Raw genomic sequence first — 22,476 nt, forward strand, 5'->3', positions numbered from 1 at the left:
ATCCTATGTCTCTGAAACCAAATGAAAGTTGAGTGAGGGCAGAAGAGCCTTTGTAAAATCGTTGTCACTGGACATTGCAGTGTCTTAGAGAAAAAGTGTTTAAACATCAAGCCAGGGAGTGGGGTCAGTGCCCTGAGTGGGTAGTTAACTAGGAAACTACACAAATGTGCTAAAAATGCCCTCCTTGACTCAACTGTTCTTATGGAGATTTACCTATTTAAGAGTTCAAGTAATAGTAATTAATACCATTAGAAGAATTTACCAAGAAATTGTTAATATGTATTGCTACTTGAGAATAAATAAAACTTGAATTACTTGAAAGGAAACAAATAGAAACAAATGGAAAGTGTTCTTTCTATGAAAAAGCTCTACATTTACATTATTAAAATGAATTAAATGTTCTTTAAAGAACACTTAATTTAACATTTTCCACTATGAAAATGATTCAAAAATAATGAAGAGGCATTTAATAATAACTATTAATAATAAACTTTATTCTGAACCAAATCATCCAGTTAATTTAATTAAAATAAACAGTGATGTAAAGAACAACCAAATAGCTTCCTGAGGCTCTGGAACATAACCCAGCTGGATGGGTTCCATAACCTGTGTTGTGGTTTCACTGTCCCTAACTATCAAAACAAGAATTTTGCTTTAAAATTATGCACTGTTCTTGAGGACTAACTCATAATTCTCTCTCTTCTAACTTACTGTTTAAGTCACTCTTCCTGAGCAATCATCATCGAGGAGGCTAGATCTATAGGAATCGTGATTTTGATCTACTGTGACAAAGGGCCACAAGTATGGGTGATTTAACAGTGATTATGAATAGTGGTAATGTGAGAAATGTACCATGCCCAAAAGGGAAAACTTTCAGATACTCTCCATTTTGTTTCTCTAACTCTAAATGCAGTTAAGAGTGGGTGAGCAGATGTAATCCAAATACTGAGGCATCATTCCAGTCTGCTGGGCCTGTCAAGATGGCCCTGCCAGTCATTGATGCCTTTTTCTGGGTCAGATGCTTAGGAATCTGGAAAACCCTACCAAATGTTTTCATTGCACTTTGGGACGTTGACTAATGACGGAAAGGATTGCAAAGCATTTTTGACAACAGTGACATCTGTCCAGAAGTTGTTTACTTCTATACTTATCTGGTATAAAATAATAAGCCATTTATTAATATTTAATAAAATCATCAAGGAAGTAATATGGAATGAAGACATTACCTGATCTTTCATGGTCTTCCCTAAGTCTTTCACATCTTTCATGTTAATGGCATTCTTCCCTCCCTTCTCTTTTCCCTTCTTCTTGTTTTTCTTTTTGAACAAACATTTCTTACAGATACAAAAGCAGCAGGTCAGGACTAAAAGGACAGCGACTATGGCTATGGCGATTAAGGCCCACGGTGGCACTGAAAGAGAAAAAATAGAAGGCATTAGTAACAAATATTGCGTGTGCAAAGTCTTTTAATCTAAGGGCTACAAAGGCACTCACTGGTTAATTCATATTTATTGAGCATTCCAGGCACCCTGTTCTGTGTCATAGCACCCACGTCTCCTCTGCCCGGATGATGGTTTCTGTTTCCATTCACCCCTGCACATAAGTAAATATGCTTTCCTCCAAGCTATATGTCCATTCATCCATTCCTTCCTTCATCCAGAGCACAGCTCTGGAGTTTGGACTTGGAGTTGAAATCCTGACTCCACCATTTATTAGCTCTATGACCCTGGGCAAGTCCTCTAACCTCCCTCCACCTCAGTATCCTTATCTCCAAAGTTGGAGGTAAACTGATCGGTATCATAGACTTCTTGCAGATTAAAATAAGATGCATTTCCTGGCACATGGTAAAAACTTAATAAATACTAGCTGCTATTACTCGTCTATTAAATACTAGAGGATCTATTAATATGTTCTGGGTATAATGGGAGAGACAGGCATCAACTGAATAAGGCAGGCATCAGTTGAATAACCAGAGAAAACAAATATCATAATGGTAATAAAGGTGAGGAAGAAGTACTTGGTGCTCTGAAAGTCACCAGCTCTAAAACTAGAACATTCACCATCCACAATAGCCAAACTATGGAAAGAGCCTAGATGTCCATCAAGAGGTGAATGGATAAAGATGTGGTACATATATATACTGGAATATTATGCAGCCATCAAAAAATTGAAATCGTACCATTTGCAATGATATGGATGGAACTAGAGGGTATTATGCTAAGGGAAATAAGTCCATCAGAGAAAGATAATTATTATATGATTTCACTGATATGAGGAATTTGAGAAACAAGACAGAGGATCATAGGGGAAGGGAGGGAAAAATGAAACAAGACGAAACCAGAGAGGGAGACAAACCATAAGAGACTCTTAATCTCAGGAAACAAACAGGGTTGCTGGAGGGGAGGATGGCGGGAGGGATGAGGTGGCTGGATGATGGACATTGGGGAGGGTATGTGCTATGGTGAGCTCTGTGAATTGTGTGAGACTGATGAATCACAGACCTGTACCCCGAAATAAATAATACATCATATGTTAATTCAAAAAATAATAATCCCCCCTCCCTCCAAAAGTAGGACATTTACCTGCTCAAGGTCTGCAGGGGCAGGGCAGGGGTTATGTTCAGTGGCCCTGAAACCAGGCTTTGGTTTGGGCTTGGCCACTTTCAGGCTGTGTGACTCTAGCTAGATTGTTTAACTGTTCTGAATTAGTTTCCTCCTCTATAAGGTGAAGATAATAGTGGTGCCTCTTTCATTTCCTTTGAAAATTAAGGAGTTAATATACTAAAAAGCTTAGAATGGCACCAGCACATAGCGGGAACTTGTTGTTAGCTATTTATTTTCAAGGAATACCGCTAAGTATTATGGGTAACATGGAACACTTAAAGTATATGGGGGGACATAAAACAGGCACAATAATACATACATATTAAAAAAAAAACAACAGAAGTTCAGTTGATATGCCAGGGGAAATTGAGAGGTAGAGGTGATTTTTTTGATGAGAGGCTTCAGATTTATAGTCTCTGTTTAAAACAATAAAGCATATATAAATAAACAAAAGCATTTTTCTGCTACAGTTGTCCATCTACTAAAAGTTATTATCTCTTCTTATTTGGTATATCTTATACCATGTGCATATATTATAAGAAGGCTCTTATGGAAATATTTAAGATTTCACTTTGGCCAGAAAGGAATTGTTCAACTCTTAAGACTGATCAGAAATAATTAGATTTACATGCTATAATTAAGAAGAAACACTAGACACTGAAATGGTAAGAAGAAGTACTATTTTCTTCTACCTATGTAAACATTAGTACCAAGGATTGCTGAACACAAGGCAGGAATACTTTGATAAAGTAGAAGCACTAAACGTCTCCTCAAAACGAGAAAACCCACTCTTTGCTGTCCCTCTGTGTTTAGCTTTATAGTGTCGAACACTTATTATGCCTATTCTAACTTACGATTGGCTAATAAATGTAAGCCTAAAGATCTATAAAAGCACAACTTCTGAAATTGTGTTTTTAGCCAAAGAAATACCAGAAAGTAATATAAGCCCACACCAAACACCATGTTTTCTTAGGTTTCCTAATCTCATTAAATGATCATATTTTTAAAATGTAGATTAAATTTATGTAACCAATGATATCATTCATAACACCTCATTTAAAACTTTCTACCTCTTGTGATCTAGCTGAAACCCTGCCATGCATGAACAAGAGAGTCTGTGTATTCATTGCAGGCCAGACGATATTAATAATGACCCTTCATTTTGAACCTCGTAAATTACTCTTCCAGTCGGACTTGCGTGATAGTCTCTCAGAGAGCTACATAAAAGTCTCCTAAATTACACAGGACACGACAGAGGTCATTTGACAACTTCACAAAAAGGAAATAGACAGTGAAAGCACAGGAACATTATTTAATCACAAGGAGTTAAAGACATAGGGGCATAGGATTACAGGAGGAAATCTCGGTCAAGGGTATACGAGTAGCTGCGCTCCCCTGCTAGAACCTCCAAACAAGCTCTCAAGGAAATCTTAAACAGTGCAACTTGAAGGTAAATTATAGCCACTGAGGAAATTTGGTGATTTTTTTATTTCTTAAAGTGCTACCATATTCTAGGTTTGATCTCCTGAGTAGCTTAATTTCTAACTTCAGCTATTCTCCATTGAATATATGAAACCCAAAGAATTTTCCTCACAACCTACTAGCATCTTCAGATAGAATTAAAAAACCTTAAGATTATCTTTTTGTGTACCCCTACCATGGAAGTCTAACCAAATAGATATTTGGAATACACCATTTTTTTTTTTTTAAGATTTTATTTATTTATTTGACAGAGAGAAACACAGCGAGAGAGGGAATACAAGCAGGGGGAGTGAGAGAGGGAGAAGCAGGCTTCCCGCTATGCAGGGAGCCTGATATGGGGCTCGATCCCATGACGCTGGGATCATGACCTGAGCCGAAGGCAGAGGCTTAACCCACTGAGCCACCCAGACGCCCCGGAATACACCATTTTTAATTGAGTTATTGAATTGAATTCTCATCTTACATTCTGTGGAGATCAAATAGTTAGAATTTGATAAGTTTCGAAAGAAACACCATCTATAGAACTATTCATTCTTATTTATAGAAATGTTTCTATATGAGGAAAAAAAATCTCATATATTTTCTATTAGGCTAAAAATTGATGGAAGACCTACTTAATATGGGCTACCAGCTGCTACAATTGTACATACATTATCTCATTTAATATGTATAGTGGTTTTGTTCATTTTCCCTTCAATTTTATACAGGAAGAACTTTATACTGAGGAAAAATTATAGATCTAATAGTTTGAGAAATTCAAATATAGCTTTACATTATTAGGTTAAAAATATACATATTTCAAATGTATACAAAGGAAAAAATCTTTAGCTTTGAAGCCTTCTTAATAAAACATTTTATATTTTTAAAAAAACAGTAAAAATAAATAAGAGCAGAAGATGCTGCCAAGTGATTTCCATAATATAAAGTATGGCTTCAATAAAAAATGGGCTCATCAAAATATTGCTATTGGCAGAAAACTATTAGCTTGTTGTTATTGCCACCCAACTATTACTAAATGGAAATTTTAATAACAAGAATTTCAACATTTAACTTAAAGACCTTTCAGCAGAAAATAATAGATTAGTGTAAAAGCTTTCCATTAAAAATGTTATTTTCATTTTCCAGTTAATAAGTTAATCTCACATTGTTTAACCCAAAGGTAAACTGATGCATAAAATTAATCAAAGTCAATTCTAACTAGCTTCTAATGTTTTAACTTAGACTTTGTGGTAGGCAGAATTTGGATTCCTCTGAATGTTCACATGCTGTCCCCTTGGACCCATGAATATGTTACCTTACATGGCAAAAAGGACTTGGCAAATGTGATTTAGGATCTTGAGAATGGAGAGGTTGTCCTGGGTTACATCCAGATAGAACTGTGCAATTACTAGAGTCCTTAAAGGTGAAAAACAAGGCAGGAGTTTCAGAATTAGAGATTTGAAGATTCTATGCTGCTGATTTTGAACATAGAGGAAAGAACCATGAGCCAAGGAATGCAACTGTGTTTAGAAGCTGGAAAAGGCAAGGAAGTGGATTCTCCCCTACAGTTTTGTGAAGGCATCAGTTTGTATAGCCATTATGGAAAAGAGTATGGAGGTTCTTCAAAAAATTAAAAATAGAACTACCATATAATCCAGCAATCTCATTCTGGGTGTATACCCCAGGGAAACAACAAAAAAAATTACTATTTGCAGTAGTATATTCACCCCTATGTTCACTGCAGTATTATTCATAAAAGTCAAGATAAAGAAACAACATAAGTGTCTATGAATGGTTCCAAGGGATAAAGAAAATGTAGTATATACACACCATTGGAATATTATTCAGCCACAAAAAAGAAGGAAATCCTGCCATTTGTGACAACAAGAATGAATCTTGTGGGCATTATGTTAAGTGAAAAAAGTCTAATAGAAGTTATACAGACAAGTCCTATATGATCACATTTAAATGCAAAACCTATAAAAGTGGAGAACTCGTGGAAATGAAAAATAAAATGGTGCTTATGGGAGGCTGGGGAGTGGGATCAATAGAAAGAGGTTGGTTAAAGGTAACAGTTCTGAGATCTAATGTACAGTGTGGTGACTACAGTTAACAATACTGTATTGTATAGTTGAAACTTGCTAAGAAAGTAGACCCTGAATGTTCTTACTGTACACACAATCATAGTGAAGGCTGTGTTAACTAGCTCAATTGTGATAATTATTTCATAATTAATGCATGTATCAAATCATTGATCTTAAATTTAGACAAGTTATTAATTATATCTCAAAGTTGGGGATTAAAAAAAGGAATCAGTTCTTCTGACAATTTGAATTTAGCTTAGTGAAACCTCTTTTGGACTTCTGACCTCCAGAATGAGAAAATAAGAAATTTGTGTAGTTTTACATTTGTGGTAATTCATCATGGCAGCGATAGAAAACTCAAGAGCTAGAAAGCAGACATCTGGAGATTTGTGATATGCTGCATATGGATTATTCTACAATTGGAATATTAGTGTGGGCTATTTCCTTATGTTTGTGATCTTGTTCACTGCCTTGACCTATCTCTTCTGCAGCTGTTCTCATGACACTAACATTGTACCCAAGACTTGCTCAAAAATAACCAATGGTTTTTTGTGGCCAAACACAAACAACATTGTCTATAGTATGAGAACATCTTGATCATATATTCCTTTCTGAAATTTCCTTCTGCTGCTGTTTCTACTGCCCTTGCCAGCATCGTCTTCAATGGGTCTGACATTTTCTCTCTTTCTTTCCCATTCCCAAGTCTTTACATGAAATTGTTATTCAGAGTTCTCAGTCACTTGTTCGTTTTCACATTAACTCACTGTTGAATGGCTTCTTTCCTGTGCCTTCAACTTTGACATCAGTTATCCATTCTGTCCCCTCTCATACACACTGGGACTCTATCTCCCACTACCTACAGAATGTTCTCTATGAATCTGTCATCTCAAACCTGTTCACCGAACCAGCTCTATGGTTCCTCTTAGTGCTTCAATGATTGCCTGCTTGTTGTATCTTGGAACCACATGGAAAAATTTCTCCCAAGCCTGATTGAGGATCAAGTCATGCCATTTCTTCTTGCATATGTTTTCTGCTTCCTTCACATCTATTTCTACTTGTAAGGTGTGGGCTTCAGGTTACCTCCCATGTCACGGAATCACTCGTTGCCCTTTGCTCAGGTCTATCCCCAGGTCTTCCTCAAACATGTTCATTCTTTCTTGCAATGCTGTTCCTCTTCTTCAGTCCATTTATACATTATTTCTCAAGGCTCAGCAAAAGTGTCTGTGTTGACAGATTTTTATTTATTTATTTATTTTTTTATTTGACAGACAGAGATAACAGGTAGGCAGAGAGGCAGGCAGAGAGAGAGGAGGAAGCAGGCTTCCTGCTGAGCAGAGAGTCTGATGCGGGGCTCTATCCCAGGACTCTGAGATCATGACCTGAGTCGAAGGCAGAGGCTTTTTTTTTTTTTTTTAAAGATTTTATTTATTTGACAGAGAGAGATCACAAGTAGGCAGAGAGGCAGGCAGAGAGAGAGAGAGAGAGAGAGGAGGAAGCAGGCTCCCCGCCAAGCAGAGAGCCTGATGTGGGACTCGATCCCAGGACCCTGGGATCATGACCTGAGCCGAAGGCAGAGGCTTTAACCCACTGAGCTACCCTGGTGCCCCTGTGTTGACAGATTTTTAAATAAAAATACTACGTACATTTGCTAAATTTCCCCTCCTACCCAGTGAGAAATATGGACTATGTGGTAGACTACACTGGGTCATTGAGGCTAGTATAAAAACGATGTATTATTTGAAAAATCCAAATCTGTATAAATATATCAAAAGCATTTTAATATAACTCCTTTCCACACATGAAATTCACTTCTTAAAACTCAGCTCTTTGTAGATGATTCATGAAATGAAGTACTGGTACTTGATGAAAACACAAAACGATATTTGAGAACCATTTAGAAGTAAATTTGCATTAGCAAATTTCTGTTGGGGGGAGGGGAAACCAAACAACTGTTTCCCCTTATCAGGAGGCGCCGTTCCTTCATGAGGAGTGGGGATAAGTTAAGCAGTTTAAAAAATTAAGTATTTAATTAAACACATATTTATTGAACATCTATTTGCCTGGCATTTTTTTACAGAGCTGTAAGAGGGCCAAGCTTAGTTTGTATAATCATGAAGCTTACTATTTATTTCCTACATGTTAAAAACCAGGTCGTATTTACTCTTTCAGAAGTAAATTTCTTAAATTTGCCAAACTCACTGCTTAGAGGATAATAGGGTGTTTTCAGATAGAATCTCCATGACTTCCTGTGCTCTTGTGTACAGATTTAGTGCCCTAAGGGGGAACATTTATTGATGAAAGTGACTAGTAAATATTCTTTTTACAATAAAAATGTTATTCTAAGATTGAAAAACATCATTTCTTTTTCTTCAAAGGGGCTTTGGCACTAAGCAAATTTGTAAAGTTTACTTATTTAAGAGACCCTCGTAAACTTTCTTTTTTTGAAAAAGCAGACACTCCAAATTTCCTTCTCTTTAATGGAGCCAATTGTCGCTGAGAACAAGGGTACTGAGGACAGTACTTTTATGAAAGGGAAAATCTTACTATTATTGAAGAGCAGCCCAGGGTGTCCCATTTATGACCCTCAATCTGAAGTCTGCTCATCACACAGATGAGTCCTACAGAATGAACTGGTCGGGACAGAAGCTTTATAACATTTACACAAAGTGCCCGATGGCCAAGAGGAGCCCTGTCTAGATTTCCTGATTCTAAGTTCTCACTTCTAAATAGACTTTGTTTGTTTGTTTGTTTTTTCATCTCTAAAATGCCTGACTCAGTCCCCCGCCCACTCAGTGCCCAGTAAATGTTAGGTGGCTTGAAAGGCCCACACTGCCATGATCTTGGGTCCAAGTACAAGTAGAGAGGGAGGGTCTCTGAGGTACAGCACTGTCTCAGGTATGTCTCCTTCAGTCTGCTACTTGGTTGCATTTCCTCAGCTCTGACTCTCCAGCCACATCCCCATGTAGCCAGCTCTAGTGCTTACCTCAGCTGGCAACCTTCTGGTGGATTTACTCATTGGGTTTTAGATAGAATCTAGGGCAAAACTCACTGCTTTTTATTTCTGCCTCGATTTCACTTTCAAGGGCAGCTCTGCATTATCTGGAAGGTTCCATTCCCATTCATCATATTAAGAAACAACCTAAAAATCCATATCTCTTTCACGAGATGGGCTGCATTTTCCTCTCTGAGAAATAGAAGCTCATGCATTTACTTCAGTCTTAGATATTTCAGCCAAGGGCCTCAGGATGAGCTAGGTAATACCGTTGCTATGGCCACTATGAAAATTCGGCAGTGACTCCAAGCTTTTTCTACCTTTGCTGTATCTCTGTTTTGTCCTGAGTGCCTCATCGCTGCACTAATGTCTGTATCATTCATCTTATGAAGAACTTACAGATTTCTTCAATCTTAGGTTCACTGCAGCTTTTTGCCAACTTCCAGGTTTATCCCAAACAATCGGTCTCTCTAGATCATCAAGCATCGAAGCAAGAGCGCAGAATAGAGTGTGAAAATAATTTTACTGTTAAATGCTAAGAAAAAGAATCTACCTCAAAGCTTTACTTTTAGACTGTTGATGGCTAATTTTAAACACACAAGGAAAATTTTTCAAGGATTGGCAAAAAGTCAAATAAGTCTTGCATTTTAAGGCGTTTCCTAAATTGCAGAATGCAAACAGGAGTAAAGCACTGGAAATATGTGGATTAATATTCTCATTAACCACCTCCGGAGACAGCACATTAAATGTGAGATTCAAAACACTGTATGAAGTCCTACAGAATATGGTTTAAGAATAAACCAGCCAGTCAAAGGTCAGAATGAAGAGTTTCTCATTATAGACGGAAACCACTTCAAAGACCATGCATTCTTTGCTCCTCAGTATTAAACAAATTTTTCCTCAGTCTTGATGATAGAGTTCAAAGGCTCTGTTGAATTATATGCCTCGTTTAAAATGTAATGAAATCTATAGTGTCTTCACGGGAAAATAAACGTGTGTTCGAGCACAGGGCATGTGCGGTATATTTAAATTTCTGTACAACCAGGAGTGTGTGGTATCCTGGTAGAGATTACAGTTCCTACTCTCAAAGACCATTGGATTCCAAATTAAAAACCCTTTTCCAGAAGCATCAGGGTAAAATTGGCCAAGATGAGGGAATTTAAAACAAACAAAAAACCTAATCCTTCGTTGGATCATTGGCATTTATTTGTTTTCTTGGCATTCTGCGATGTGCTCATACTGTGCTAGAGATGGTGGGGGGATAAAAAAGGCAGGTTCTTCTCTCTAGGAGCTTACTAAGATTACCTTCCAGGAAAAAACTAGAAGGAGATAGACAGTACAGGGTTAAACATAAAATTCAGCAGAGTAGGTGGGCTCTGAGTAGGTGGCAGGTTAGGGATGGGTAAGATCTTGGGTCCTAGAGTTCAATGAAAGCTCCAAACAGGAGGTGAGTCTTGAGGAAAGCTCCAATACGTTGCTTGCTGCACAGTGAAAATAGCCTTTTGGGGACGCCCAGTTCTTTTATTCCCTTCCTTCCTTTCTGACTCCCTCCCCTCTTGTCTGTCATGTCTCCTTCCTTTTCTTCCTTAATCCTTCCTTCTCTTTCGTTTGGTTTTTAGATTTCTTTTACTCTAACTTCTTAGACTTCAGTGACTACCTTAAACAAAGCTCTCAGCAAGACACTTAGGAAACAGACTACATGAGACTTTTTTTTTTTTTGGGGGGGGTCACAGTAAATGAGAAGACAATTCCTTAAAGTAAACACATGTAGCCTTCCCTAAATAGCCTTCAGAATTACCCTCTTAACACATTCTTCTCTTATATAGTTCTGTTTAGCTTTTTCAGTATGTGCTCCTGACAGAAAGCAAACTGGAAGATATGTCTGTGTAAATAGGTTGTAAAAATGATCCAAGCCATTGAGTAGAGTTAGCTACTCATTAAGGCAGATGGATTGTGTAAACAGTAATATAAGAGAGAGGCTCATTCATTCATTCATTCATTCATTCACTCATCCATCTGAATGTCTATTTAACACATTACTGCTCAAGACCTTGAAGGAATAATGAACGAGTCTGCAGTAATTAAACAGCTTATAGTCCAGCTGGGCAGGTATGATTAATATACATGAAGCAAATTGTGAACAATAAATGCCAAATTAAATAGGGTCTTTGGCTTGACTCTGATTCCATTATGTGGTCACAGCATTCTTACTCATCAAATGAACACTTATTTAGAATTATTTTTAAAACCTTAAAACTTAATAACATGGGAAATCTACCTGTCTTTAAAAAAAACTATTAATACATTAAAAAACTGTTAATACATTTTAAAACTTCTGTAAAATATACTGCTTTAAAAAGCACAAAATCACTTAAAAAACTGGTAGTACATTAAAAAAAACCTTCAGTAAAATATGTTGCTTTGAAAAGCACGAAATCACAACCTATACATTGAGAAATTTTTTCTAGAACCTCTATCTGTTTATGTGATTTTTGGTAGGTACCGGGACGGAACACAGCTGCTGCCAAATAACTTAGTAAGGTTATGGATGTTTCTTATTGAATGTAATGATGAGTCTTGATAACGAAAGTTTGTTGACTGAAAGCCATTTTATCTACACAGGTATTAATCAAATAATTAATTTTATAAAATGTCTCTAATAATAGTCTGCTTTCAATGATAAGGCAAAGTCATCCATATCTTCACAATATTGGAATGTCTGAAATTTGACATGGGAAAATGATGTTGGGTCTTCAGGCAGAGAGATAAGCCCCAGCATGACTTCCAGGGGATTTAGATAAAGTCCCAGTCAGCCCTGGGAGCTTGCTGTCTGCAGGCTTCAGGGAGAAGTGCATTGGTAAACAGGAAGGGATGCCAGCTAGGTTGGCAGAGGCGAAGACGATTCATGGGCTAATCAGTTCGGAAGCCTTTGGAAGTTTGTAACAGTTTTCAATCATGCTGTGGACAACACAATTTCGTGGTTAAAGGGAAATCCATTTATCCTATCAAATTTGTAGCATGTCTCTTGAGTTCCGATTTCCAAGTTCAAAACCAAAAAGGAATATGTCTCAGGTATTTTCTTCCCCTAGTGGAAGCTAACTATCTTCTTTTGTGTTAAAAGTTTTCAACATCTTTTGGATTCTGTTTCAGTTGGTATTTGGTTTTCTTTGGACACTTTGAATCTAGTTAACATCGTCTTTAATCTGTTTTCCGTCTTTGGTGGAGAGGTCCAAGGAAAAAAAAAATCAATTCCAAGGCTGGAATAGGGTACCTGTTGGCAAATTTTGGGTATTTCAATATTTGAGTCTCTACTTGTTTCTTTTTTAAGCAATATCTCCAATTATGGTAAAAGAACATCAGCTGAACCGGCAGATAGATTCCTTGCTTCTTGGTGCTAGTGTACAACTTTAGGCCAGCAGTTAGATGAAATAAAGAAAGAAAAATGCCTTATTGCCTCCTGTTTTGGAAGGATTTCCCCCCCTGTACTTTCTATTTATTATTCTAGGGGCAAGTGACAAGATTTTTAGAGTTCCCTGTAACTTGGAGCAATTTGACTGTACTGACAAGGAACTGTGTGGTTGCTATGCGTGAGCAAAGAGAGCAGGATGTTTGAGTCTTTCCAGTCATGAAAAAGAAGAGTCAGGCTCATTAATTTCATTACTATACAAAGTGACAGGTAGACAACAATGAAAACAAAGCCCCTTGCTTGTCTAGCTATTCACAGGACATTTTTCCTTGATTAACCGATGGATTCCTGCTGCTACAGACTGACCTTGTTAATTTGCCTCTCCAATTGCTGTTTTCTCTCTTTCAGTGTATTTTTCTCCCTGGCAATTTGTAGCATCATTTCTTCTTTTTGTTTTGTGGTACTTGGATTTAAACTTTCATCTTTATTTTTTTCCAGTTCCCGTGGTTCTTGATTTATTTTTCATTCTTGCCTTTGAAGCTATATATATATATATACACACACACATATATATACACACACATATACACACACACACACACACACACACACACATATATATATATAAAATCTTTTAAATCTTATCCCCTTTTAAATCTTATCTCCCTTCATTTAGAGTTTGTACTTCAAGCAGTGCAACCGTGAGCATATGACCTCAGGACCCTGTGTGAATCATGCTTGTTTTTGTAAATTCGCCCAGATCTCCACTGAGAATGTACAATTTTCTTGATTCTCTTTTCCTTGTCAAACTTAGTGATTTCCTCCCTTAAAAGACTCCTGGTAGGCTTCCTCCAAATGTCTGCCTGAGTAATACCACACATGAGCTCTTTATATCATCTCTCACCCACATTTATTTATGCTTTCTCACTGGTATGATCATATATATTGATCCTTGTTTTCTAGTAACTTTGTAATTTGCCTCTTCAACATGGAGGCATTACCCGAGGAGGGATACTGTGACCTTCCTCTCCTTGGATCTTTCATGAATTATAGTTGGGTTGGTTATGGGGGAAGTCATAAACAAATGCTTACTGAAGAAACAAAAGCATAATTAGAGACCAAGAAAGCCTTCTTCCAATATTGTTTAAACATGGAGGGATGTGACTCTATTGGACTCCTTTTAAAACTAAAGGGTAGGGCGCCTGGGTGGCTCAGTGGGTTAAGCTGCTGCCTTCGGCTCAGGTCATGATCTCAGGGTCCTGGGATCGAGTCCCGCATAGGACCTCTGCTCAGCAGGGAGCCTGCTTCCCTTTCTCCCTCTCTCTCTCTGCCTACTTGTGATCTCTCTCTGTCAAATAAAGAAATAAAAATCTTTAAACAAAACAAAACTAAAGGGTATACTTTTTTTTAAATACTACAGATCAAATCCTGATAAATTTTCCGGATCATTTAGAAAATATGTGAAACTATTCCTTATTTTTTTCTTCTAGAAGATTATGGAAAAAGCAATAAAGTTCATTTTATTCCTGTCATTTTTCCTTATTTTTATGTTGTCTATCCCCGAGAAAGATGCTCTTAAAGAATTGTATTAATAATGCTGATATGGCTTTTCCTTTCTTCTGTGCAGCACTTGCTGTATTCCCTAATTTCTCGTTTATATAGTTCTTCCACTTTATGAGCCCCTTTCACATGACCTCAGCCCATCCGACTCTAAAAAACCCAATTGCATGGAAGCTAAGGTGGTGGTTACCGGAATCTCCATTTTATAGATGAGAACACTGAGGATCTGAAATGTAGCTTTCGTAACGTGATTCTCGTTAGAGTAGGGATCAGGCTTAGGTCTTAAGTTTTCATGCTCTTTCCATATATTTTGGCACTCTTTTGTGTCCACACTGAATACTGAGCAAAGATTCACTAACTATATTACTGCTCAGAAGAATTTGGTTTGGCAAATATATTTGTATAGGACTATCAGGCTTCTTCAAACTGCAATTATATTTTTATTATTTATGCCAAATCGTGAAAATCATTTGGCCAAAAAAAATCTGATGCTAATCGTTAACATCCGTGGGCAACATCAGGGGGATCAGGAATCTTCTCCCAAGTCCTAACACTCAAATTGCCAAATAAATTTGAACCAAGTTATTTAAACTTTTCTGAACCTCAGATTCAACATCTATAATATGGAGGTGGGTGGAGCAAGGAAACTCTGATGTAAACTCTAAACAATTTGTGGCATGTAAATTTGTAACAGGCAAAGTACTCTGTATGGTGGGTAACGTGAAGGAGAGTTTTACATGCTGGTGATTTTTATTTGCCAGCAAGTCTTATTAAATTTCATAATCTGAAAGTGCTTAAAACCTGACTAAGAAAACTCTAAAAATTACATAGATAAAAGATGAAATACAAATTGTATGTATACTAAATCTCCCAGCATACTCGACATGCTCTGTGCTAATAATACAGCAGAATGTCAGGGTAACATTCTAAAATAAAGATGGTTGTCAAAAAACAGAGAGACAAAGCATCTTGACAGTGCTCAAGCTATTCATGGGTAAATAATAGAATAAGTAAATCAAACTTTGGGGGAGAATAAATCACAGTTCTTTAAAATCACGTGCCTGAACAACTGATTTTTATTCAAATAATGTGAGCAGCATTGGAATAATATTAAATTTTGTACTAATGGAAATAAACATAATACACACTGCTTTGTATTTTCAATAATTAGTCAGCCCAGCTAACGCTACCTGAGGTAAATGTTTTAACGCAGCAGTAATAAATATATTAGTGGCAAGAATTTTACTCTTTCTGATGGCAAAATGGGGGCGCCTGGGTGGCTTAGTGGTTTTAGGCCTCTGCCTTCAGCTCAGGTCATGATCTCAGGGTCCTGGGATCGAGCCCCGAATAGGGCTCCCTGCCCGGTGGGGAGCCTGCTTCCTCTTCTCTCTCTGCCTGCTTGTGATCTATCTGTCAAGTGAATAAAATCTAAAAAAAAAAAAAAAAAAAATTATCTGATGGCAAAATGGTGGGTTTTGCTTGATTACACTCAATTCTGTGGGGCTTAAGCTTTAACCATAATATGCTCTTGGATGCTGTTTTTTTTTTTTCCTTCAAAATTGGCCAACTATTTTAAGTGACATAAAAAGCTACCTTCAATTCAGTGTTTTTATTCAATAATTATTTACATTTTAAAATTATAATGTTTTATTAAGAACCAACTTTGTAATATGTTTCCACTGACTAATTTACAGCATTGAATTCATTATTTCACTTAAGTACTCTGATCTTCCTTCATAAATGGAAAATTCAAGGTACTGGAAATACCGTGACTGTCCGAAGATCTTTAGAAAAAATCATGGTCTGATCTCAAACTCAACTGTTTGTACCATCGAGCTCTTTCTATTAATCCAAACTCTGATTCTTCCTGTTTCAAATCAGTCAGTGATGATAAGATTTAAATTTACCCAGGATCACAATTTTGGTCCTTTTCTATTTAAATCCTTCCAATGCTGTGTTCATTTAATATGCCTTACTTACTAATTTTGAGTTGTTTCTGCCCATAATTTTCAAGAAAATGGGTTAGGGGCCTATAGCTGTACATTGTATTTTAGTATGATTTAGTAAAGTAGTGAGATAGAGAATTTCCTTTAAAGATTAGAAACTGTGAAACTTACTGGAAGCAATAGCTGTGGGTTTTTGTTTTTCTTCAGTATTTTACTTACGTGTAAACATCAAAGTCAAGAACCAGGTCATGTGCAAATATTACAGTGTTTATATCCATAGAGAATCACTAGATCCAGATACTGCCTGGAAGAAATATAATAATCTTACTATGCTAGTGGCCTCTTAAGATTCTTGGAAGAACGATAGTGGATACATTACTTAACATATTCAGGCAAATGCCTTTCAGGCAATGTAAAACTTTTATGTTTGAAGTTCATCTTAATGCTTTTAAGTGAAAGAATTAAAAAAGAGAATTTAGTGGGCTGATGTCATCTGAGGGTCACACTCTTCATTCTGAAAAGAATATTTACTTTAAATTATTGATGGACAGAAAGGAAAAAAATAGCAGAACACTTAAAATAGATCATCAGAAGAAGGATGTTCAGAAAAAAACAACGAAGAAAATGAAGAACGTTATCTCCTATTGAAAAGCTTACAACAGACTCGGAAGTATAGGATGTTGACTTTTGAGTGGCAGCTGATTGCTCTACATCATTTTTTTTTTTTTAAAATCAGGGATTTTTGAAGTCTACTATACATTTGAGACCAATGGCATGAAACTTCAGAAAGCAGTCTATGGGCATTGTGGAAGGGGCAGTAAGTAAGTGTGTGTTCACGCTAACCTGGCTCAGCTCCCTCCCTGAATACTGTGTTCCAACCTTCACTCCTGGTCCTTCTCGAAGCACAAGGTGCAGTCTCATGCCTTGGTTTTCTTTTTTCCATTTACCTCTTCTGTGGGCTGCTCTGTGCGTATTTGACATGTGGGGGCATAAAGAGAGGGAGAATAGAGAGCATGGAATCTGGGGAAGCTATTTTGAGCTATTTTGTTCCTTGGCATTTTTTCTGATTGTCCCTGAGCAACCATCTAAATGGTGAAATGGGGAGGAAAGGCAGTAAATAGTATGAGGAGTGCAGTACATTTCCAGAAGAGCTCGAGCCCGATCTCGGCTGCAGTTCTTAAAAGGTGGCCGAGGAGGAAGCAGCTGACGTCTCCATGTTCCTACATTATGAGAAGGGTGTCATTTGCTTTATTTGAGGATTGTATGCATGAGAATTTCAGGTACAGTCTCAAAAATACAAATGCGAAAATGATGAAGGTGAACCTGAAGATGTACATTCTTTCATAAAGTATCAGTAATCTTTTGAGTTGGACATGTGCTATGATTACATAATAGTTAATGTAAAATGTGATCTTGGCTCTAGTCCTCACCCCAGTCCCTACCAATCAAAACCAGATCCTCCAACAGCAGATGCTAACACCTACGGCTGGAAAAATATCAGAGAAGAGTCATGAGGTTGGAGTTAGATAGGAGACGTTTCTTTTCCTTCAGAAAGATGAGATAAATTTTGAGTGATTTTGTAATTTTCTGGGCAAAAGTCCAACTACGCTATTAAAAAAAAATAGGTTCCTTGGGGGGAAAAAACGCAAGGTATAGAGAGAGAAAGTCTTTTTAACACAACTGATGAGAATCATAATCAATATATATACAGTAATGGAAAAGAAGTTTCTCAGATGGTTTAAACATGATTACTCTGTTATAAAGCAATACACAAAGGTTTCACTTTTGTAGATCAGAATAGATTTGGACTAATTGACCTCATGGAGTCTTTAAGTTAAAATGTTTAGGTGAATTTTTTTTAAAATATTTTATTTATTTGACAGAGAGAAATCACAACTAGGCAGAGAGGCAGGCAGAGAGGAGGAAGCAGGCTCCCCGTGGAGCAGAGAGCCCGATGTGGGGCTCGATCCCAGGACCCTGGGATCATGACCTGAGCCGAAGGGAGAGGCTTTAACCCACTGAGCCACCCAGGTGCCCCTGTTTGGGTGAATTTTAATAAATGTGGAATTAAATAACAAAAAGTAAAATCCTAGAAAATCAGTTATAATGTTACCTATTCAACTCATCGTGATATACTAGAAGGTACTGGAGGTTAGGCGTCAACTGAGTTTATTTTATTTTATTTTTTAAAGATCTTATTTATTTGAAAGAGGGCAAGAGAGAGCACCAGCTGGGGGTGGGGGGCAGAGGGAGAGGGAGAAGCAGACTCTCTGCTGAGCAGGGAGCCGGATGCAGGGCTCCATCCCGGATCCCTGGGATCATGACCTGAGCAGAAGGCAGATGCTTAACTGACTGCACCATCCACGTGCCCCTCAACTCTGAGTTTAAAATTCAGTAAGTCTTTGTCTTCTTCTTCTACATGAAAAGTGGGGATAATACCACAATACAAATTGTGAGAATTACATGAGATGATACATTTGAATACTTGGCACATAGCTGGGGTTTAAAAATGCTAATTTTTTCCCATTTTAAGTAATAAATAATACATATAAAATTCTGTTCTAAAATCTAATTTTTTTGTTCTAAAACTGTTTTTATTGAAATTTAATTGACATACAATATCCTATTAGTTCCAGGTATATATCACAGATTTCAATACTTTCATCTATTACAAAACTTCCCCATGATAAGTCTAGTTACCATCCGTCATCATAGAAAGATGTTACAGTACTATTTATCGTATTTCCTGTGCTGTACATTATGTCCTTGTGACTTACCTGGAAGTTTGTACTTTTTTTTTTTTTAAAGATTTTATTTATTTATTTGACAGACAGAGATCACAAGTAGGCAGAGAGGCAGGCAGAGAGAGGAGGAAGCAGGCTGTCCACAGAGCAGAGAGCCTGATGCAGGGCTCGATCCCAGAACCCTGGGATCATGACCTGAGCGGAAGGCAGAGGCTTTAACCCACTGAGCCACCCAGGCGCCCGGGAAGTTTGTACTTCTTAATCCCGTTCCCCACCCAACCTATCTGCTTTCTGGTAACCGGCAATTGGTTTCCTGTTTCTATGAGTCTGTTTCTTTGGTTTGCCCATTTGTTTTTCAGGTTCTGCATATAAGTGAAATCATATGGTATTTATTTTCTGTCTCACTTACTTTGCCTACCAAAATCCCTCTAGATCCATCCATGTTGTCCCAAATGGCAAGATAAAAGGATTTTTTTGAAACATATTTAAAATGATGAGACCCAGAGAATAAAACTGTAAAGCCTGCTGAGTTCCCTCTAAAGACCTTGTTCTATTTGCCTCTCTAAAAATTAAAAGAAAATTGACCCAGTGTAACTTCTACAGCTTGAAAGGAATAGAGACAATTTGGAGTTAATTCTGTATAAAATAAGGAAGATACTCAAATCTCAGGCTTACAAGAGAATTGAGAACAGGTTCTCGATTTTCTGAGAAGGAAGAGTGAGAGGAAATAGAGTTAGCAGAGAGACTGAAAATATTGGAGGCAGAGAAGTAGAAGTCTCTTGACTTAAAGAACTAATGTATATTGAAAGAATTTTAAAAATAGCAGCAAATTTTTAAAAAGAGCATAGATGGTTAAGTCTATGAGGCAATGAAGGTTAGCAGGCAGTTTTTGTTTTTGTTTTTTTTTTTTCATGCCTGGCTATCACTTACAATGTCTTTACTGGGTTTTAAGTCTGTGGTTTTCAAGTGTACTCATCCTGTTGGGGGAACCTGCACAGCAATGTGAGAATATTGAACACCCTGGCCTTTATAACCCCAGAGAACAATGACAGGTGGGGTCAGGTTAGACTCGAGGGACTGCCAGAGATGGCTCAGGTCCCAATTGTGAGGTGACTTCTGAGCCATGCCTTGCAGTTTACAATGGGTTCTCGATAAGTCTTTATCTTTGGTCTCATAGTATGGTCAGATATCTTTTTTTTTAATGGTCAGATATCTCAATGTAATAAAATTATCCCTCTTTGTCTTTAACAGAATGGCTTGAGAGGTCTATGGAAATACAATGACACTTTTTTGTACAAATAAATTATTAATTTTTTTCTTAGGGAAGTATTCTAAAATGCAGATAGAAATGGAAGGGTTCTGAATTTCAACTTCTGAAGAGATTTGATCATCGAATGAGGACTGTGGGTGCAGAGAAACAAAATGAGATTTAGGAGCTGAAGAACTCAGTTATGTGAGAAGGTTCAGATCTGGGAAAGCTAAGATCCTCACTGCTTGGCATCATCCTAGGCACAAGATAGAGTTTTAGTTCAGAAAGATGGGATTACCAGAACAGAACAGAATGTTATTTTACAGTTCATTTTAACTGGCCCGGAGTTAATGAAGCATGGGAAGTTTCTGTCACTTGGTGGGTATTAGGATAGATTTGAAAATTCTGGTTATTACAGTAACTTTGATTTCATAAATCTGAATTTCTTATTAGAGTAGCATTACAGAAAAATGGAACTTTTATGGTGTTTGTGGTTCTCTGAGGAAATATCTTGTATCAGTTTCTGAAGGCATTTTGGAGGGTGTGTATGTGTATGTGAAGTATGCCAGCGATGAAAGTGTCTTCTCAGACAGAATATTTCTATAACTTGACTGCCTGCATTATTAGGGCCAAAGAACAACAGCAAACTCTTTAAAGTCTACTTTGAAGTTCAAGGAAATAGCCTTTTTCTCTAACTGCTTATTTACTTCAACAAATCACGAGAAGAACACTGAGTACTTTGCAATTTCGGAGCAACCAAGAAAGCTTGGCTGAAATGGATTAAAATGAAGTAAATGCACCTGAACAATAGTAAATAAATTAGAGGTTCTACTCTGAGTTTTAACAAAACAGTCCTGTATTTGAATTTATCCAAGGTCATGGGAAATAAGGAACAGTGAAATTGAAACAAAGGAAAATCTTGCAAATGAGATTCAGCAAATTTTTGTTCTTTCTGGCTATGAACGTCTGTAGGAAAAATAGGTATTTGTGAATCTTTCTGAGCTGTATTTGCCCTTTGCCTTGCATGTCTCTACCTAATCAAGTACCTTTAGAAACAGCTGAGGTTTTTAATGGCATAGTGACTAGGGAAGTGAGAAATGCCTTTAATCATTATTTTATTTTACATGCCTAATTTAAGCTCTAAGCCTACAGGTGTTAGGCTGTATCAAATTCCCAATATGCAATAAATGGGAAATTCAATATAATGTCCCTTATTTGTCATATTTAAAAACCATGAATGTGCTTTCACCTTGTTTTAAATTTAGAGCTCTGAATTATATTTCCTTATAGTACGATGAATATTAAGTCTAAATGTGCATACCAAGTGAAATGTTTTTCTTTAATTGGAAAATGGAAAAGATTTGGTGAGTACAGAGAAGAGGAAGAGAAAGCTCAGGTTCAGACTGGTTATAGAGATGACCGACGAACAGCACTGGTTTGAACCGTGTGGGTCCATTCACACGTGGATTTTTTTTAAAAAATTTTTTAAATTTAATTTTTAAAAAAATTTTTAATAAACATATAATGTATTTTTATCCCCAGGGGTACAGGTCTGTGAATCACCAGGTTTACACACTTCACAGCACTCACCATAGCACATACCCTCCCCAATGTCCATAACCCCAGGATTTTTTTTTTTTTTAAAGATTAATTAATTTATTTATTTGACAGAGAGAAATTACAAGTAGGCAGAGAGGCAGGCAGAGAGAGAGGAGGAAGCAGGCTCCCTGCCAAGCAGAGAGCCCAATGCGGGACTCGATCTCAGGACCCTGAGATCATGACCTGGGCCGAAGGCAGAGGCTTTAACCCACTGAGCCACCCAGGCGCCCAACCCCAGGATTTTTTTATACTACTGCAAATGTGTTTTCCTTCTGATTTTCTTATCATTTTCTTTCCCTTAGCTTACTTGATTGTAAGAATATAGTAAATAAGACATGTACAAAATATGTTAATTGACTGTTGATGTTACCGGTAAGGCTTAACAGAAAGCTGTTGGTGGTTAGGTTTCTGGCGAGTCAAAAGCTATAGATTTCCATCTGTGTGGGAGTAGGGGTTGCCCTTAAGTCCCATGTTGTTTAAGGGTCAACTGTATACTGAATATTTAAGTTGATTTATACTGAATATTTCCTTCTTTTTATGTGAGAGAAGCTTCAGTTCTTCTCAGGTTATACTTTCCTTTTCTCCATCACCAAACCTTCAGGTCACCTCTGATTAACTTCTGTCCAAATGTCCCATAGTTTCACCACTTTAACAATTAGTCACTTCTTTATATTTTCCCTTCTTGTCCTCATCTGTTACACGTATGTTTAGAGTTGCCTTCACGGCACATGCAATTTCGTATTCAGCTTTTTTATGATTAATTTTCACATTTCGCTACATGGACTTGATGAAGTCTTTCAAAGATTATTATTAAAGCTAAGCAAAAAGGAAA

At 37.2% G+C, this 22,476-nt stretch overlaps 1 protein-coding gene across 4 annotated transcripts in view; it reads right to left on the bottom strand.

The window, feature by feature from the left end:
• SYT1 (synaptotagmin 1) overlaps window positions 1-22,476 on the bottom strand; it is a 563,116-nt gene that overhangs the window by 159,954 nt on the left and 380,686 nt on the right. For 3 of the 4 annotated variants that reach the window (XM_046013429.1, XM_046013427.1, XM_046013428.1), the window contains one exon: window positions 1,227-1,411. In XM_046013429.1, the coding sequence (XP_045869385.1) occupies window positions 1,227-1,411 (185 nt within the window). Of the gene's footprint in view, window positions 1-1,226; window positions 1,412-2,141; window positions 2,158-22,476 lie in introns of those variants that run through there. The other variant, XM_046013430.1, reaches the window with a different exon arrangement.

The sequence above is a fragment of the Meles meles genome, chromosome 7 (genome assembly GCF_922984935.1).
Source record: "Meles meles chromosome 7, mMelMel3.1 paternal haplotype, whole genome shotgun sequence".
Classification (NCBI taxonomy): Eukaryota; Metazoa; Chordata; class Mammalia; order Carnivora; family Mustelidae; genus Meles; species Meles meles.